The 21,120-nt window shown below is 40.0% G+C and overlaps 1 protein-coding gene across 2 annotated transcripts in view; it reads left to right on the top strand.

The window, feature by feature from the left end:
• Window positions 1-363: 363 nt before the first annotated feature.
• The window catches only part of hif1al (hypoxia inducible factor 1 subunit alpha, like), a 28,099-nt gene continuing 7,342 nt past the window's right edge, over window positions 364-21,120 (top strand). The window contains exons 1-7 of one of the 2 annotated variants that reach the window (XM_042413520.1): window positions 364-762; window positions 16,301-16,491; window positions 17,397-17,614; window positions 18,378-18,462; window positions 18,769-18,884; window positions 20,336-20,517; window positions 20,692-20,798. In XM_042413520.1, the coding sequence (XP_042269454.1) occupies window positions 728-762; window positions 16,301-16,491; window positions 17,397-17,614; window positions 18,378-18,462; window positions 18,769-18,884; window positions 20,336-20,517; window positions 20,692-20,798 (934 nt within the window). In that variant the 5' untranslated portion in view covers window positions 364-727. The remainder of the gene's footprint in view (window positions 763-16,300; window positions 16,492-17,396; window positions 17,615-18,377; window positions 18,463-18,768; window positions 18,885-20,335; window positions 20,518-20,691; window positions 20,799-21,120) is intronic. The other variant, XM_042413521.1, reaches the window with a different exon arrangement.

The following is a 21,120-nucleotide window of genomic DNA, read 5'->3' as shown; positions in this document are numbered from 1 at the left end:
CTGTAAGATCAAAGTGAGAGCTAACTGTAGCTGTAGAATGAATGTAATGGAGTAAAAATGTAACGACAGCCGAGTATAAAGTAGCATAAAATGTGTAAGTACAATAGTTGAGTTAATATACTTCCACTACTGTCAAATTCAGGGATTCAGGGACAAGTCTGTGTAAAGAAATCATCATTCTCTATGTGTTTGACTGCTTCACTACCTTCACTCCTTATTCTTTATAGTATCCTTCACAGTTCCTCGTTAGTTGACCAGAATGCACCTGTGTCTCTGCCTCCACTCGTTTACCTGATCGTGTTCACCTGTTCACTGCTACTTAAGCTGCTGCTGCTTCTTTCCTGACTGATTCTCAACTTTTCATCACCACGTGTGTGTCTATTTTTGCCATTTGTGCAAATAAATCACTGAAGTCTGAATTTTTATTCTTCTGTCATTCTGACTCCCATAATGAGACTCACCATCCTATCCTGAAATCCTATATCATCCTATTTTACACTATGAATACTTTTATAAACAAGAATCTTAAGCTGTATCTTAAGTCCTGACTGACAGCCGATCATGTGAACTCAAAGAGACTCTTGCTTTGAAAACAATGACAGGAAACAGCGTTGTGTAATAGTTGCGCACTTTACGCGGCGGAGGGTTTGGTGTCTCCACGGTGTCGTCGTGCCAGAATAAACAATAATAATAAAGGCAGAATCGTGGTTCACCGAGCAGTTTGAAGATGGAGAAGAAAGAGGAGACCGTCGTGGTCAAACGGTAAGACTGGTTTATTCAAATACACATTTAATATGTTTTTAATCCGTATTGTGTGTCCGCTGCAACTTTCCCACACGCGTCCCGGTGAGGAAAACAATGCGGGCTGTGCGGTGCGATGTCGTTTAACCTCGAAACTCATCAGTGGCTGTTTGATACAGATTAGAAAGGTTTTAACACCACATGTTGCTTGCATTACAGAGAAATATAGACTGTCTGTATTTCCTTTTCAGTGCTTATAATCTATGCAGCTAACAGTGATTTTTAACTCAACTTTATTTATATAGCAGCTCTCATACAAACATGCAGCTCAGAGTGCTTCACAGAGCAGGATTATAACAACACAGATAAATAAATAAATAAGCAAATAAAAGCAAAATAGAAAACAAGGTTAAAAAATACAACAATAATACAGGTGTTGAAAATAGATAAATAAAAGTCAATAAAATAAACACTAGGAATAAAAATGATATAAAAAGCAACAGTTAAAACTTAAAAACTCAGCTTGCTTTCTCCTTTTATGTATCTTGGGTCTGGAATGAGTTGCAAAATACCATTTATCTTAAAGGCACTCCCATTGTTAAAGGCCTTTTGCAAGCTGCCCTGAAGGAAACATGCTGTTGTTGTTTTATATAACCTTGACTTGAGGTGGATTGTGTTATTGTGGTTATAGATGGTTTGGCCTCTAGCCTGTTTTCTCTTCTTTTATTCTTTCTCTTGTTTTACTGGTGCAGTGACTGTTCAGAACGGGCCGGTTGCTGATTATTTCTCGAGAACCACTTATCAATTAAAATGATCATGACTTAATAAATGAAATGCTTTGAATCCAGACAGAGGGTGCGGTCGAATAGTTTTTTTGCTCAGGAAGGAACTGAGTGAAATGATCTGGAAGTATCTAAGAGCTGGTCACATTCTCCAGCTGCTAAGGAAAGGTGCTTCAGTGCTTCACTTTCTTATCTCCTTTAACATAAGGTACATTTAACCATCCTTAACTAAAAGAAAGGAGATAAGTCTGCCCATAATTCCTTGCGGCAACAATATTTAAAGCAACCAAGCGATGCACCACTCACTAACTCAAACAAAATGATACGTACAGTAGTAGATTTGTAGGCGTGACATGTTATCTTGCAGACATTTATTATTCATTTTCATACAATAATTGGGATTCAGGAGCGTGATTCTCAATGTGACAGTTTTGTGACTGTTAGCCTGTATTCTTGGTAATGAAGTAACATTTTCCACCACTGTGTTGTCCGCATTTATTTATCCTGCATGAAATAACACGGTAAGAACACACAGGGTGAGGTATCTAATCCATCCATCCATCTTCAGAACGTTGTAGTTTCACCACAGCAGACAGACGTCAATAACATCTGCCGTCGCATAGTTACGTAGCTCAGTGTGAGTGCAGTTGGATTCTTTTATCACCTCGGTTGTCTTTTATGAATTCTCCTTCACATCCTTCCTTGACCTTGTGACGTTTTCCATCAAGGTCAAGGAAAAGATGATACTTTTCAACCGCAGCCAGAGACTTTACCAGTGAGATTAAACTGAAGGTTTATTGGTTGATTCTGCTGCCAATCAAACATGTCAACACTCAGATTGGCTAGTTTACTGCCTCCGGCTCTGTTTTTCTCTCATTCTTCTCTCACGGGCAGTTTAACTGAGGCCAGAATCCCTGCCCCCGCCCCGCTGTGATGTGACTTTGTTTATATCAAACAGCCCCCGCTGCACTCAGACACAGAGCTGAGCGGCTCGCTGTTCCCTTTATTCAAAGCTTATTAATATATATAACATGCATAGAACGTGTCGTGTTACACGGTAAATCACCTGCTGAGTGTTTGATGGTTGTTTATTTGTGCTTTAGAACGTAAACGCCATGAAACAATCAGAAGATAACGTTCTGTCATTCCTGGGTCGTCTGTCATTTATCTCTATCTCAGAGAAAGCTTTCCAGTTTGTCTCTCTGATGCTCGCTCGCTCTCTCTCTTTTTCTCTTGTCTTTTTTAAAACAAGTCAAGAAACCCGCGACAAAGCCTAACTTTTAACGTTATCAAACAAAGAGAGGTGTCGTCCCCTCGTATCTCTCATGACGGGGTTGTATAGGTCTGATCGTGACGTGCAGTCACAGATACCAGAAGCGACGCCCCGCCGCTGCTGATCGCTTGTTTATTCAGAGTTTGAGTTTATTAATATTAATCATACTGTGTGTCCAGATTGCACCAAATTCAACACTGCACTCCCTTTGGTCCCCAGCCAAACACCCGCCAAGTGTGAAGTCGATCGGATGAACGGTTCAAGCATTACGCAAAGGACATACAGACAGAGATTCCTTCCTTTAGTAGATAAATGTATTTTATGTGTTCAATCATGTGAAATTGTTGTGAAACTGCTAATTCCGCCGTCTTGACCAGGACTCCCTGGAAGAAGAGGTCTTGTATCTCGATGGGACCTTCCTGGATAAATAAAGGATGGATGGATAGATAGACAGATAGAAAGATAAACTAAAGCTATAACATTACTCCGAATTACAATTTAATTTCCTTTTAAAAACACAGAGAGAGCTTGCCATTGTGATATCAGAGGCAGCGTGTTCCACAGTTCAGGGGCATAAAGACAGAAGGAAGCCTCAACGGTACTTTTATGGGGCGTTAAGGAACATTTAGTGATCTGGAACATACAATGAAAGAAAATCTCTGATGCAGGGAGGAGTAAGGTTATGTAAAGCTTTTTAAACAAGTAAAAGAACTTTAAAATCAATTCTCTTTTAGCGGGGTCTTATTTCAATAACACACGGCATCATTTTATAAAAGGGCTGTGTGGTTTATTTATGGTTCTCAACATGTATTCTGGTATATTTGTATGTACTTGTACTTGTATGTTCTTGCATTAATCTGTGTATAGTGTCCTGTCGCGTCATTATAGTTGGTCAGACTTCCATAGAAGTCTTAGTTCATGTCACCGACTGGTCATTAGTGTAAATCATTCGTGGTGTTTTGCCTCAAGGATTTATGTTGACTCACATTTCATGCTACGTTGCTTTTATTTAGCTATCAAGTCCCGCAGCAACGGACACATTGAGTCATGCAGCACAGTGTTGACTGGCCTCTGGTGACTTGTAAAACTTCTTCTCCCAGTATGATTTATCATTTAAAAAAGGAGTCTTGACACGCTTGAAAAATGTTTTAACACCGCTGGGCGTTAAAAAAGATTAAAAATAGTGTTTCTTTTAGCTCTCTGAGGATCTTTACTCACTAAATAGTGAAAGATAAAAATGAAGTAATGTTGGTTTTAGAAAGATTGAGTAAGAAACATATTTTCATTCTGACCTATAAATGCACGTGAATGTATGTTTGGCTTTATGTCTCGTGTGAACCAGCCTGCTTTGTTGGAAGTTATAGATTATTATCATCCATCCTTTGATACAGAACTAGAGAGTACGGTGGCCTGCAAGGATCATGGAATACAAGCAGACCAAAGTTTATATAATTGAGCTATTTCAGTGGTATCGTCTCAAAAATAACTGGACAGATTAACTTGCATAACACAAAATATTGATTTTACAGTTGTGGTGGTTGTCTTTCAAGGGTTTATTGCAATAACAAGAATACACATTTGCAAGTATGGATCTGTAGATACTGTATGAAGTTCAGGTATTTTTACATACAGCTGCATGCGTCACAATCATCCCATTTTTGTCACCCTACCAGTTATTTTTAATTAATTCAGCGTATCTTTAGGGGGTTTCTTTCAGTTGAAGGTCGAGTCCTTAACTGCCTTTCCTTCCCGGACTTTCCCGCTCTGCTTCTGGCTAATGAGAAGCCAAAGTTACAGTGACCGAGTCCCAGAGCTCACCTGTGATGGAACCTGTTGGGAACGTTTTCACACAGGAAGCGGAAGGCAGTTTAACACAATAAGAGTAAAAAATATCCATTACAACAGTTTTCATTTAATGCCGTGTCTATAATCATTTCAAATACATGTCGATAATCAGTATAGGCATCCATATTTGGGTATAAATATTGGGCGAATGTTTAATGCAAACACTGAAGCTGGAAATAGAGCGGACTCACTCCCAGTCCAGAGAGAGAGAGAGAGAGAGAGAGAGCACATACACGACCTCACTCAGCCGAGGTTGATATTTTCCGCTGGTATTTGCAGTATATAGGCGTGTTACTCATTTCAGGCTTGCACTCAGCATCAGATTGTGACTCATCTGTGTGGTCGTCATCTGATATGATCACTTAGTTATTTTGCACACTTACAGCCAAGTCCAGTTGGAACCTGAACCTGTTTTGTTTGGATGACATACAACTGCAGATTATGATGATGATGATGTCCTGAGTCTTAAAATACTCCCTTTATTTTCTACCTAATGCAATGATATTTACTTTTATTTGATGCAGTGGTCCATATGCTGATGGTAACATGTATCCACTAGGATGGAAAATTCTTTGCACTGTGGGAATGTTGGCAGCGCTGAAACATGAATCTTCACTTTACATTCAGTCAAACTAATGTGGCAGCTACAATTGTTAGATTTCATCTGTGAGACCGACATTTATCTTCCAAATAGGAGTTATATCATATATCAAAATGCTGCAGAGACATAAGAGCCAGCGGTAAATTACCAAAAGAGCTGCACGGATAAGTTCGTCGGATCATTTTCTCTCCTCGAGATGATGACGCAGGAGTCGGACCGCCAGCAGCCAAGATGATGCTGGTGACACTGAAAAAAACTGACATTAAGAAAAACTGAAGATTGACATTAAAATGCCAAAAATATCAAAGTAAAGTAAGATAAGTAATTTCTTTTAATGCAAATGCCAAATTTTATTTTGACTGCCAAAACTGAACTGTTACTGTTTTAAGCTCATAAAATACTGGCTGTTGGCAAATTCAGTTACCAGTGGGGAGAAAAAAACAAAAAAATAACAAAGCTGTTTTAATATCATCATGCAAGACTGCGAGACAGTTATGTATGTTAACTCCCATGTGTTGTTTGGAAGCAACAGCGGATTTTGTGCCAACACACACATTTCAGTCGTCTTTGTTCTGCTGAAGTGTGTTCCAACCCAAACTAGTCCCAGCTTCACGGTCTTCTGAGTTCAACATGTATGTCAGCGGGGATACGAGACGTCTGCGTGTGTGTGTGTGTGTGTGTGTGTGTGTGAGAGTACAGGCTGGAGGTGTGTATTTATTTAGATTGTGTGTGTGTGTGTGGGTGTGTGTGGGTGTTTTCCTTCTTACACAATCTCATAGGACGACTCCTGCAAATAAACAGCTTTATAGTCAGTAACCACAGTTTGTTCTCCAAGACACAGACACACACACACACACACACACACACACAGAGACACTGTGGTGTTCACAGTCTCCCAGACACACAAACACACACACACAAACATGCAAACACACACACACACTCGCGTTGAGCAATAACAAATGGTCGCCAAAATGCAGCTCTGCTCTCTGACCAAGGACAGTCTGTTCCCTCAGGCTCCTCCCAGCTGGCACACTTGTGTTGCTGCTGTGAGAGACCGAGTGACCGGACCAGTTCAGCAGAAGCAGTATTATTAACCGCAGTGGTACTATTATTAACATTAGTAATAATAGGATTAGTGTTAGCTGTAACAACGGCAGTAATGTTATTATTAGAGGTGTACTGATGGCAGGTCGCACAGACTGTAAAGCTGGTTGATGGATATAAAATTGACTTGACAATAGTCGGTCCACTCAAACACCTGCTTCTTCTTACAGTGTGATGCACCCTCTAATACAGTTTTCAGTTTTATTTTCTATGTATTACATTTATTTTTTTACATATTTCCAAAACATCAGTTTCATGAGGAAAAACTGCCTTTTTTCAGCTTTGTGACGAAACGTTTTTCAGAAGATCCGAAACGTCTTTAAATGGTTTATTTTGCTTAAGAAGTAGGAGATATTACTGAACGCATTAAAGGCCAGTTTATCTGAATCTGTATTCAAATTCTGTAATTTAGTGGAGTAGAATTAATAGTAGTTGTAGTAACTGTAGTATTAGTTGTAGTGTTAACAGTAGTATCAGTATTAGTATCAGTATCAGTATTAACAATGGTGGTAGAAGTACTAGCGGAGTTATTTGCAGTAGCAGTAAAAGTAGTAACTAACTTTCCAGTTAAAATGTTTCTGAACGCTAACTAAATGTCAGAGAAAGTCCAGACTGAACCCTCATACAGCAGCGTTATGACTGACATTTTTAGTTTGGACATAATTCAATAATTCAACATCACAAGAGTGTCAGAGGATCCATCACACGTATTGAATTATCTCTCACTTCAGTGAAACTTGGGACTCCCTAAAACCAAACGTTGCTTGTGACTCACTGTGACAGTTTGTACAAGTTATGACCGGTTCAACCGTTGCGTACGTGATTTGTCTTTTTCACCTTCTCAGACTAATTTAAAACATTCAGAGGCCTGAAGACGTCAAATTATCCAGTAAAATCATCGAATCATTTCCTGATCACTTAAAGATCCCATCCTGACATGTTCTTGGACATATAAAAATCATCTGCTTGGAATAATAAATTACACTTGACATGACAAGAAATGTTCAGTTACCACATTTAAATCATTTAAAATTCTTAACATGGCATCTTCTCTGTCTACCTCATTAAAAATCCAGAATATATGAATATGCAAATATGTTTCATTTCAAAAGCTTCAATAGACATGTATTAAGACACATAAAATAGTCTGCTTGGAATAATAATGTGTGTCTGATATTGTTTTTCCACCAAAAAAGTGTAATTACGACATTAAAATCCATAAAATGGATTCTACTTCCTCATTAAACAAATCTAGAATCTATAAATATGCTAATTTAATTTCAAGTATAGTATATAGTATATATAAAGTAAGTATAACTGCTGGACACAAGTGGTGTTTGTGTTTCTGGAGGCTTCAAGTTTCCACATCACACTTGTATAAGTTAAATACCGGATCACGATTGGCTCCAAACTACTTGTGATGTCACAAATCCTGCTCGTAGGCCCCGCCTCCTTAAAATCTGATTTTCAGTGACCGCAGAGAAACTTTCCACTTTCAGGAGATGAATGTGAGAACAGTCTTTTAGGTTCAAACTCTGCACGTACATCATTCTGCACAGCGAAGCTCAAACATTCAACTGACGGAAAAAGAAGAAAAACACATTTTTTTTAACTGAAGCGGGACTTTAAATTAATCTCACGCCCCCCAGGTTGTGACCCGCTGCCTTACAAAGTCAAACCAAACCAAACATTCTCAGGGCAGCATCCTTTACATTTATGATTCAAATCATCTGTCAGAGAGTCCCCTGTCGTCGTTTCATCGGTTTCCCAGACCGCTCTGAGAATAAAGTTTTACGGGATCATGTGATAATCTTTAACGAGTAATGTGACAAAGCCACAAGTTGTGAAATCAGAAGGAGCCTTGTTACTTCCAGCTGAGTGAAGTCGTCCCCATGTGAACCGCTCAGACGTCTTAATCCCTCAGAAGCAGCTCGCAGTGGGTTTGTCTGTTTGTGATTCCTGTCAACCGGACGGTTGATGTGTGTTTCTGGGTGACGTGGGTTTGTGTTTGTCTCCACACCCTCATGTGTCTCGACATGCAAGTATGTGTATATAATGGTTGTCCTGTCTACCCTTTTGTGGTTCGCTGACGTTTGTGTGTTCAGCTGCGCTTCCTCTCAGATGTAGCGTGACAATCCTCAAATATAAAAATATATTTGACAGGAGGAATTGTGTTAGGAGGCGCTGGCATGTGACCTTTTTATATATAAACTATTTGTAGTGTGCTGCGGCTGCTACGCTATTTATTTACTCAAAAGAGACACGTCTGCATGCAGGGACTGGAACGGTACACCGTGTATGCTCGAGATCTTCTTTAATATACAGAGGAGGTAAAACTGGTGAACTGTGTTTTTATCAAAATAATTAATAACATTTTACCAAAACAATCTAACAGGATGAAAAGTCTGTAGTCATGTTGCAGCCCTGTCGACACACACCAGAAAACAAAACTGTGTCTGATGTTGAAGGTTCAGTTGGACGAAAATTAGGAAGAATTTAGTCGCAGACATACAAACACAAAGCTGGTGGGACTGTAGACCCAGTTAATTTAAAATACTGTACATATGTTCAAGTCACAGAACTAAAGATCCTTTTTTCTTTGTCTGTAACAATCTTTGACCCACAAGATGGTTTAACTGCTGAAGGTATTTTCAAGTTATGTAGATTTGAACACAAAAAACACTAGTCTTTCTGAGTGATACAAGACAAAATATAACATCATAAAAGCCAATATACAGTACAGTTATACACAGCACGTACGAAAGGAATTAACTAACAATTCTTTTCCTTATCAATTAATCTGCTGGTTATTTTCTTGATTGATCGTTTGGTCTATTAAAACATCCATCTTCAGATGACTTGGTTTGTTTGACCAACGGTCTGAAATCCAGAGATTCAATCTGCTGTCACATAAAACCAGCAGATGTTCATGAACGACTGACTGGAACTGATGAATGTTTGACATTTTTGCTTTAAAAACGACTGAAACTGTTAATTATCAAAATAGTTGCCGATTTTTTTTTGTTGATCTATTTTTAAGCTTCCCCCAACAAAAAAAGAGAAAGGAAAGTAGGACCGTGAAGGACCGTGAAGGCTCGGCCTGCAACCCAGGGTTTGAAGAGATGAGAAAGCACAAAAAACTCAGAGGCCAAGTTAGTGACATGCATTGATGTTACATGAATGCATACAGATGGAGAGGAGGAGAGAGGAGAGAGGAGCTCAGTGCATCATGGGAAGTCCCCCAGCAGTCTTGGCCTATAGCAGCATAACTAGGCGAGCCTGGTCGGCCCCTAACTATAAGCTTTATCAAAAAGGAAAGTTTTAAGCCTACTCTTAAACATAGAGAGGGTGTCTGCACCCCGGACCGAATCTGGAAGATGGTTCCACAGGAGAGGAGCCTGATAGTTGAAGGTTCTGCCTCCCATTCTACTTTTAAAGACTGTAGGAACCACCAGTAAGCCTGCATACTGGGAGTGCAGTGGTCTAGTGGGATAATACTAAAATGGGAGAAATATGATGTCTTTTTCTAGTTTTAGTCAGTTCACGTGCAGCTGCATTCTGGACCAGCTGGAGAGTCTTTAGAGACTTGTTAAGGAGTTACAATAATCCAGCCTCGAAGTAACAAATGCGTGGACTAGTTTTTCTTGGGACAGGATGTGTCTGATTTTTGTGATATTACGTAAGTGAAAAAAGGCAGTCTTTGAAATTTGATTTATGTGGGAGTTAAAGGACATATCCTGATCAAAGATAACTCCCAGATTCCTTACGGCCAGGGTAATGTCATCCAGAGTAGCTATAACATTAGATAATATGTTTCTAAGGTGTTTAGGGCCACGCACAATAACTTCAGTTTTATCTGAGTTTAGTAGCAGAAAATTGCAGGTCATCCAGGTCTTCAGGCATGCTTTGAGTTTGTTTAACTGATTGGTTGGCAATTCATTTAATAGTTGGCCACTAATTAATTAATTGACAAATTTTTGCAGTTCTAGTCAGAAACTCCCGTTCATAAGAAGGTTGGTTTACAATAAAAAAAAGATATTTCTCAATCCAAACAAAGATGGTAGCCAGAAATCACATCTTCTGGCTTAATTGTGCAAAACAGGAGAAATATATAAATGTGTTGTTGTGTATAAAGATACAAATTAATGGAAAGTTTTAAGTTCAACATTAATTTACACCAGTATTGTTTCTTTTGTCCATATTTAGTTCCTGTGCCATCATGTCAGATGTGACACCAGACTGGTTTTTTGTAACTTTATGATACACAGCACAGAAAGATATTTTCTACTTCTGAGAGTCGAGTCTGCAGGAGAGTCTCTCTGCTTATGATTATAGACATCGTGCAGATGTGTGTTGCATCCTGAAGCTCACAGCTGATCTCATGCACTGCTGACTCAGATAGAGTTACAGGGGTCTGAAGTAATGTCACACCCCCTCGTATCGCTTTCACATTATGTAACAAGGGCTGGCTGTCAGCTTGTAGCGCGGTGCAGGATGTGTTTTTTGTTGCAGCGAGTCCTTCAGTGTCTTCTCCAGGACGAAGACAGTTTTTGATCATTGATGCTGCAGAAATGTTGCATTTGGTTCTCAAAGTGTTAAGTTTTGATAATCATACTTATTTAAAAAGCAATTAGCCATCAGGTTATCACATAAATGTCAGTTTTCCTCTCTACAACAACTCATATTAGACAATAAATGATAAATCTTTCACATTTGCTGTCTTAAAAACAGATTTATGGTTAAAAAAAATAATTAATTTGGTGTACAGGAGGTATGTAATGTGTTGTTGTTTTTTTTATAATATAATTTGAACTTGTTTATAAAAAGAAACACAAAAAAACTAAAAATGTCCATCCTCTACATAAACCAAAACATCACAGAGAAAATCCAGTAAAAGACAACCTGGTTCTCTGACAGGTGATCTGTAACAGATGTAGTGAAACGAGACCAGGTCAAAACCTCACACATGGCTGGACCGCGTACGGAACGCTGGAGGGCTTTTCATTTGAGAAGACGGATACAGGAAGTGACACTTGACCGACCGTTAGTGCGACTGAAGTGGTGACACTTGGCCAACTGTTACACCGTCGGTCAGCCGAGGTGTGACTTCATCAGTCAGTCAGTCAGGGACAGACTTCCACCTCTGTGGTCCAGCTGAAAAACATCACTGCAAGGAGTGACTTAAACCAAAAATGTTGATTAAACAATAAAACAGGATTTTATTGGGTACAATTCTAATGAAATTCTCTGAAAACATCGAACCTTTCCCAGCATCGGTGATAAACAAACCAAATCCCTTTTCGGTAAAAGCTGCTACTTATCATTTGATAAGCAGCTGATATCTTGTGTTTGTACACTGAGCAGCAGATATAAAGTAAGATTTGCCAACATGAAAACACAAAGACTTGTCAGATAAACCGACTGACTCAGTATCCTGGCTGCTGTGACACTCACTTATACACGTGAGCATGTGTGCGTTACATTGCTGACCTTTGTATAAAAGCCATAACATGGATGAATATGTCATAATAGATTTGCTTCCCTGTGTATTTACTGCTTCTGGGAACATCTGCTGCCACTTTGAGCTGTGAGTGAAAGCCATTCACGAGTAATTTACTGTGTCATCTTCTGATCCAGCAGCACTGAAAAACACAAACATCATTAATCCCTCCTCAAATGTTTTTGCATGGTAATCATAAAGTTTTGCTTCGCTGTTAATGCTAACTGTCAGATTGGCTGAGGAACATGCAGTGGAGCTGAGTCTTTGTCAGAGTCCAGGAACATTGTGTGCTACCGTCTGAATACTGAAAGCTGAGTTCACACACTGTTCACTCACTACTGAATAGTGTTTGTTTTCACTTCCCATGTCGACGCTGCACTCCTAACAGGTCGTACGAGCGACATATTCTGCTTATGAACAAGTAAATCATGTAATATCATATGTGTGCAGACTTCTCCGTCTTTCATCTGTTTTTTTGCCGGCTGTAATTTGAGGTCTGTTTCTTTAATAAAAGATCACTGTCTCATCTAATCATATCAGCTCCACAGTCCATACACCTGCGCCATTTTGCCCATTTGTAATTGAATTAAAGCCGCAGTATGTAAGTTTTTTTTCCTTATATTTTCTTAGTCAAATATGCTCCTTAACATGGAGAGATGTAAAAGGCTTCTGTCATCCCGGCTCATTGAACAGCCTAGCAGCAAAACAGAGATATTCCCTTCTCAAGTTTTTAAGTGAGCGTCGCCCTTCTAACCAATCAGAGGAGGCCAAAGTCAGGGGCGGGAGCTGACGGCTGCCAATCAATATGTGAACACTTCTACTACTCATCTCATAACAAGGCTACATGCTAGTATTAGCTGCTGGAAGATGTCGCTATGGCTCCCAATACCTGCACTGGTTGAAAGCAAGATCTCCATTACTTCCAGTTAAGGATGGGTATCGTTAGGATTTATCAATACCAGTGCTGCTTATCAACACCGATACTTGTCTGTACTCATATTGATATTACTCTCCATAATTTGGTGCAAAAAATAAAGACATGACATGAAAAGATTCAACAGTTATTTATTTACAAACATAACAGTTAAATTATTCATGTGATATAAAAAAGGCAAGTTAGCACTCCAAGCTAATGCATGCTAACTATGCTATGTCGTTGTCGTTAGTGGGTGATATCTGGCGCTGGCAGCATTTTTTTGCAGATACTAGATATCAAACTAAAGCCAGAGACTATATTGTATTGCGTTATTGTGAGCACGTCTGAGCAGAAGGCAGAAGATAACGTTATCTTGGAGCCCGACAAGCCCGGGCAAGGTCTCTCTTCCTGCGGGCAGCTCTTCTTCTCCTGCTTCAGACTCACTCAGACTCACCGTGGGCGGCAGCTGTCTCCACAGCCTGCTGCTGGGTGGTCTTCTTCTTCCTCTTCTTCTTCTTCTGCTTCCTCATCTGCTGCTCCTTCTTCTCCTCCTCCTCTGTCGTCCATGGCAGATGGCAACCCGTGTTAAGGTGCATTACCGCCACGTACGCCAGCTATGTTAGCATGAATTAACGTTACATAAATACCAGGAACTTATCGATATTTTGGTACTGCATTCCGCGAAGACCCGCCCTACTCTGATTGGCTAATACTCGTTGCTTTCGTTGGTTAGGTTTAGGCATGAGGAGTGAGATGATTGGGTTAGAATAAGAATATCAGGGCGGAGTAGGAGTGTTTGCTTTCAAATCTCATACTAGCGCTAGCTTGATTTCCAGAACTTGCATATTGTAGCTTTAACAAGCGACTCGATGTGGTGTAAACATGTTACAGCTTAGTGAAGTTTATTATAAGTTTAAGAGAGTGTAAGACAAACCTTGAGAAGAAGAAGAGCAACAGAGTAGGCATCCTTCTTCCAGGACAGAGTCATGAATGTTGTATAAACAGAGTAGACAGAAAAACATAAATATTACATAAAACTATATGAACAGTTTATGTATATTTTGTGCCAAACCATTTTTACTCGACTGCAACAAGAATGAGGATGCCAAATCCAAGCTGTGCACTAATCTCAAAATGATGAATATCCGCCACACACCCTCCAGGGCCACTGTTGTTGTGACTCAGAGGTCACATAAACATTTTCTGTGTATTTGTGTATGTGCTTTAGTCGTCTCTCTCACTTTCTCTGCTAATCCTGCTTTGTAACGGGCTGCAGATGAGCTTCCCTGATTGGCTGAGTGAATGAGTGTGAGTGTGGACGTTAATCCAGGGAGCTGACTGGTTCCAGTCTCCAAACTTGTGGTTTTGAAAGGCTGGAACCAAGCTGACCACCCTGCCGGCCATTATGTTGTTGTGTAGAAGGTTGTAAATAGCTTTTGCAAATAACAGCCTGGGTTCTGCAGGGGCGGGCGGCATTTTGATTTAACTTCTTCTCCTGTTTTTGTTCTTTTGGTCAGTGATTTATATTTTTGTTTCTTTTCTTTGGTTCGGTAATTCGAGGTTCAGTAACTTTAGTTTCCTTCTGGTTGTTGTTTTGCTGCTAGCCCACCCTGAAGCCAAAAAACTATGACAAAAACATTGAAAAGGCGCCAAAATTCCTTGTTGCTGGCGTTTCTCATTTTCATGTCGCGCCCACAGCTGGACCGTAACACTGTATACAGTAAAACTACAGTATAATTTTCAGGAAGTGCAGACATTATTGCATGTTGAATTATATGGTTTTGTATTGTAGTGTATAGTATCAGTTTATCTTGTATCACAGTCAAAACTGAGGAGATATTTTTGAAGCAGTATCTTGTGTTTTGTCCTTGTCGTGTGTTTAATCATTCATCAGAAAGCCTGACTGAGCTCTGAGTGATACTAAAGTTAATGTTTCTTTTATTGTCAGTGATTATTGGTTCCTTTTTTTGTCTTGTTACGGCACTCTAACAACAGTCGCTGCACATTACAAGTGTTTGTAGTTTCAAAGGGCAGAAATTAGTTGCGTTTGAAGTCATTTCAAGTAGAGCAAATCCACAGTGTTGCTTTCTGTGTCTAATTGGATGTGATTGGATATCCGCCCACTGTACAAAACACTGTATATGTGTGTGTGTGTGAGAAATTTAACCCTGCTTTTGTCCCTTTTGTCAGCACATGTTTCTGGATTCAGAGAGAGAGAGAGAGGGAAAAAACAAACAGCGAGGGAGGATCTGGACACTTTCCCAGTAGCTAAATAACATTCTGTTCTCTTCAGTTTTTGGACATTTCTCTCTATTTTTGCTGTCCATTATTTTCCTACTTTGGGCAAAAAAAAAAAAAAAAAAATCTAGGAATGTTTATAGCCCGAATAAAGAGATGGAGGTCTTTATGCCCCCCCGCCTCCCTCCCTCTTTCAAGAATGCCAAGGATGAATTTATAGAAGGGTCGCTGCTGTGGTTCCTTAAGCGGAGTCGAGCAAACCCCAGCGGGACGTCGGAGGGTCTCAAGACAAAACTGAAGATTTTAAGGCTTTTAAAAAGCAATAAAAGTTTGAATCATATCCGTCATAATTGAAAGTGTCAGTGATGAGTGTTAATTGAGGATAAGCAGGAAGATGCAGCCCTTGATTTTTTTCGTTGTTGCATCAAAACTCCCAAATTTTCTTACAGCTCACAGTTTTTTAAAAGTCATCACAGATCACAGCTGAGTTGGAAAACATCATCTGGGAGGAACCTTTTGGAATTTGTTGATAGAATCTGAAAGAGTGTTTTCATTTCTTTTAAACGATCCGTGTTATTTGGTTGTAGATGTGACTTCATCAGATGATATGATTTGAAAAGAGACATTAAAATCAGTCTCAGATAAATGATGATGATGCTTTAAAGATCACAGCAGCAGAACTTTAATGTTTAATTTTGCAGGTTTAATTTCCCATTTAGCAAATGTTAGTAATATGAAACGTTGGTGTATTTACAGTATTTTAATCAGGGTTTTCTTCAGTTTCTTATCATTGAACTTACAGAAATGCACTTGTGTGTTTTAGATCAAACAAACAATGAAAACAGTGTCTTTAACAGAGAAAAAAAAGGAAAAACATGGAGAGAACTGAAAAAAAATGGATACCTGAGGGTTGTTTTTGAGGGGAAAATGTTTAAAAGGCTGAGAGGACGTGATGGAGGGAGTGTGATATGATCTTTTTTTCTTTCTCTTCTGTTGATCCTTAACTCCTTGCTGACATATTTTCTTTTCTGTCCCATTTCAACTCTTGTTTTTCTCCCACATTTCTGCCGTCTCTCCTCATCTCCCCACCCGCCTCTCCCTTCTTTTTTGTTTATGACATCTAAACGCTCTTTCTTTCTTTGTCCTCCTCCTCCTCTTTCCCTCTCATTCTTCCTCTTTTTATATCCCCTTCTTTCACTTTCTTCCTCTTCTTTTCTTCAAACATTTCTCTCTTGTCCCAACACACCTATCCCACATCCCTCTCATCCTCCTCCTCCTCCTCTTCCTCCTCCTCCAGGACCAGTTCAGAGCAGAGGAAGCTGCATTCCCGTGATGCGGCCAGGTGCAGGCGGAGTAAGGAGACAGAGGTCTTTTATGAGCTCGCCCGCACTCTCCCCCTCCCCCGCCGAATCTCCAGCCACCTGGACAAAGCCGCCATCATGAGAGTCACCCTCAGCTACCTGCGGATGCGCCACCTCCTCCAACCCGGTGAGAATCTGCAGATAATCCTGAACCAGATACTCCCGTCAGGTTCAGACACGGTTTCTCAATTATTTGTTTGTCTTTAACTTGCTTACTCTCCTCTAACTCCTTAAAAAACATCATAACTCAATGAAACGTGAGGATATTGAGCGATCGCTCGGCCTCCACCTGGCTGATACATCGCTATAACATTCCCCACGTCTCAGTCGTCTCAATTAAAATCCTCTCGTCTCCCCTTCATGACTGAAGGAGATTCAATAGTGAACTCAGTCAGGCTTCTCGAGCCTGCTTGATTGGAAAAAGCAGCGCTCCGATACTCTGCACGAGTGTTTTTCTATCAGCGTGTTATCCCGGTGATATGAGTTGGCTCGGCATAAGTTTTGTTCCCTCAGGTGTGAGAACAGAGTAATGAACTCATCAATAATGAAGGGACATCGTTGAATTTATATTACTCAGATGACAAAATATGAAAAATGCATCAGGATCTCTGACGCGTGGCTCCGCTGACAGCTTTCATAACCCCGAAACTTCGCCGGAGGAGGGAGGAAAAAAGAGAACGGTTTATTTTACTCAACTGTGGATGAAAGTTTTTATACTTTGAGTTGAATTCGTTACAAGGTTAAATGTTAAATCACTGGGAAAATGGGATAATTATATTAACTGTCATTTCTTTAACAAATGATGGATTGTTATAGTCAGACAGTGGTAAGAAAATACTTTTGGTTCATGAAAACTCCACTAATGTATAATATAATTTCCATTATGTGCAGACGTGCAAGTTTAAAAATGCAGAAATTGAGTTATTCCTTCTATTTTCATTAATAATCCAACAGAAGCTTACAAACAATTAAAGATCTGCTCTGAAACAAGTTCTGTCTGCCGCAATAATCATCTGGTTGTTTTTACAACAGGTGAGAATCAAAAGGAGTCGTCTAAAGAAGAAGAAGAAGAGAAGGAGGAGGAGGAGGAGGAGAAGGAAGAGGAGGAGGAGGAGGAGGAGGAGGTGGAAGAAGATCCAATGGACTCTTTCTATCCTCAGGTGTTGGCTGGTTTCATCATGGTGATGACGGAGGAAGGAGACATGATCTACCTGACAGACAATGTCAGCAGACACATCGGCATCACTCAGGTATAATAGATATTATATATATATATAGATATAATAATTAGATTCACACATGTTGGTAAAAACATTGGACACACAGATCATAAAGTATCTGATACGTTCACGTATTAAGTTTCTTTCACACATTTCAAACCTGCTGACTTCCTGTTTATGTGTCTGTTTCAGCTGCTTCTTCTCACCTGTCAGGCTCTTTAGGTTCATTCAACTTTAGAAGTAGAATTACCTCCATCATAATCATTTCGTACATATACTTTGTGGTTCCAGATTTTTACTACACTTGGTTTATAACGACTGTTTCTTTAATCGGAGTCGGTGCTTTTACTGTACGCCTCTGGGATAGTATGTGACCTATTCTCAGTAACTCGAGCAGGATGGAGAGAGACAAGACATCCCTGAAATCTATTTTTAGTTCTGTTTGAGATCCAGTTTCTCACTGAAGCACAACTAGGTTACAATAACCTCGTGATGAAATACAGAGCGAAACTTCCTGTCCCACTGAGTATCACAGGGCTGTAATGATTTAATCCAGTAATCATAACATTCACTGTCACTTCTCTCAGCAAAGATTCAGCACAAGGATTTAATTTGATACAGTTTGTTTTGATTCATTTCAACATTTCCAAAAAAGTATAATGTAGTTTAAAAAGTGAAGTCCAGACAAGCCTTTAACTAAGGCGTCAGTCGTACTAAATACATGTATTTATATATAACACATGTGCAAAACTTCAAGTTACTGACAGATGTTGTTGTTTTTTATGGTCCACAGCTGGAGCTGCTGGGTCAGAGTGTCTATGACTTTGTTCATCCCTGTGATCAGGAGGAGCTCCGAGACCTGCTGGCTTCACGCCCAGGTCAGACACACCACTTATTATGATAAGAATCCTTAAAAACAGATATAACATATTCAAGATTTCCTCTCAAATCCAAACAGGAATTATGACATAAAGCTTGGATCCGTGTTAATGTTGGACAAACACACCCGCTTTTTTTGGCAAAGAAATGATTTGATCATAGTTTTGTAAGATTTCTGTGTTTTCAATCATTTTATTAAGATAGTTCTGACTTTATTTTTCTATAAATGATAGATGTCTTAGTTTGAAAACACAACTCAAAGAGCTTATTTTGAGTTGATAAAATTTCTGTCTCGTTGTTTTCAGGTTCGAGTAAGAAACCGTTGACAGCACAGGCGAGCGAGAGGAACTTCTTCCTGCGAATGAAGAGCACACTGACCAGCAGGGGGCGCACCGTCAACATCAAGTCCGCCACTTGGAAGGTTGTTTTAACAGACTTCATAAAAAGACACACATACACACACTTAACTCAGCGCTAAAGCCAAGCCAAGACGGGCTTCTCTGAGGACACACACACACACACACACACACACACACACATACAGTACCAGTCAACTGGTAACTTTTGACTGGTACTGTACACAAGTCCAGCCTGAAAGAGATACGAGTGGGTCGGACCATCTCTGGCAGTCGGCCTTGTTCTCTTCATGCTGTTCTGTGTTCCTAGTTCACTCACAGTTGCTCACACTGAAACACACTCGGTACATAGAGTTCACACACTCACCGCAGAGCAACAGATGTCCTGTGTTCATTTATGCCTGATACCATATTTGTTGACACCAGAGCTGCAGACCGAAGCTTTGAACTCAACTTCAACTTGAGAGACAGAAATAAAAACATGATTTAGATTGTGAGACTTGATCTACTTGACTATTTGGCCTAATTCTCTAAAAAAACTTGACCTCAGGCTTGAAAGCATAAACACAGACGTTTCAGTATTTGGCCAAGAAGCAGTAAATACATAAAACAGGGACAGAAATGCGTCACACAGCTGGAATATTTAACCGCATCAAAGGGACTTGATGTGCAAAACACACTTTTAACAGCTCTGAACAGAAAATATTAAAATTTCATGTCATTTTAATGACCAGCATCAGACACCAGAGAGATTTGACTATGAAGACTTGTGACTATACATGACATAGACGACATGCAAGATGATTAAACAGTTTGTGGCTTTAAGATGAAATTCAGTTTGAGCAGCACAAGGGATTCAAATTTATACATTAAAAACAAGTAAGTAGAAACAGAATAGATACAGTAAAGTAGATCTGCGTGTCCTAAAAATATACACACGTACACACACTCATAGTAGTATCTGTATAAACATGTGCAATATCAGTGACAGTTAAACTGTGAGTGATGTGTGGTTTTGAGTCTCAGTCAGTGGAGGTAGGAGTTATTGTGGCGTTGTGGAGTCTGATGGCTGATTGCACAAAGGAATCCACTAAGCGGTTAAAGACACGTGGCTGAAAGAGTCTGTGGCTGAACGTGTTCCTGAGCTCAGCGTAGAGAGGATGAGAGTCGTTGTCCATGATCAGCTTCTCTCTCATCGTCTTCTCTGTTGCTGCCTCCACACCGTCCAGCTCCGTCTCCCTCCACGGAGACGGCCTTCCTCACCAGCTTGCCTGTCCTTATGCCACCTCCCCCAGTACACCACAGCAAACACTGGTCACTGCAGACTGGTAGAACATCCGTAGCAGCTCGTGCACATATTGAAGGACCTCAGCCTGCTCTGTTTTCCTGCAGAGGGCCTCGGTGTTAGATTAGTTTAGAAAAACATGTTTCTAACTCAGTTAATCAAGCTATTTAAAAGTATTATTGTGAAATTGCTGCTAAAACGGTATCTAAATTTATCTTCCCTTCTCTGCAGGTTCTTCACTGCACAGGTCACATGCGACCGTTCGGCGGCTCCTCGTCGCCCCCTGCAGCCAGAGTGATGACTGTGCTGTGTGAGCCTGTCCCTCACCCGTCCAGTGTGGAGTTCCCTCTGGACACCTGCACCTTCCTCACCCGCCACAGCATGGACCTGCGCTTCACACACTGCGAGGGCAGGTAGGACCACCAGCTAGACCCTGACCTTTGACCTCCTGTTGATGGGATGCAAGAGAACAGTTTTTTTTTTTTTAATGAAAAACTAGAATGTCAAATCCCTCAGAAAACCTGTTTATTTGTTCTTTTTTTTAAATTCGTCTGTTGTTTTTGTTCTCTTCCTCTTTCTGTTTCCAGGGTGACAGAGTTAGTGGGATACAAACCTGACGATCTGATTGGCCGTTCAGCCTTTGAGTTTCATCACGCGCTCGACTCTGATCACGTCAACAAGAGCCTGCACACATGTGAGTGTATATGTGTGTGTGTGTGTGTGTACCATATCAGAGAAAAGACACACACATGTAATTACAATGAAGTGATTATGAACAAAATTTTTATTTCCTTTGTTTTTAACTTAAATATGCAGCACATCTCTATAAAAATACCTAGAATACAGTATTAATAATGGATATAAACATCTAGACTTTCTTTGAAACACAAGATTTGTCACCTTCTATCTGCGAAATGTAAAATTTGCCATGAGATTTTTCACCATATTTGCATATCTGAGGTTATTCAATGTGTTTCTAATTCTTTTGTTTCAAGGATTGTAGATTTTTTTTGCCC

This window comes from Thunnus maccoyii, chromosome 6 (assembly GCF_910596095.1).
Source record: "Thunnus maccoyii chromosome 6, fThuMac1.1, whole genome shotgun sequence".
NCBI lineage: Eukaryota > Metazoa > Chordata > Actinopteri > Scombriformes > Scombridae > Thunnus > Thunnus maccoyii.
Note: the sequence above shows the minus strand (reverse complement) of the source record. Positions and strands in the feature narration are given on the sequence as shown.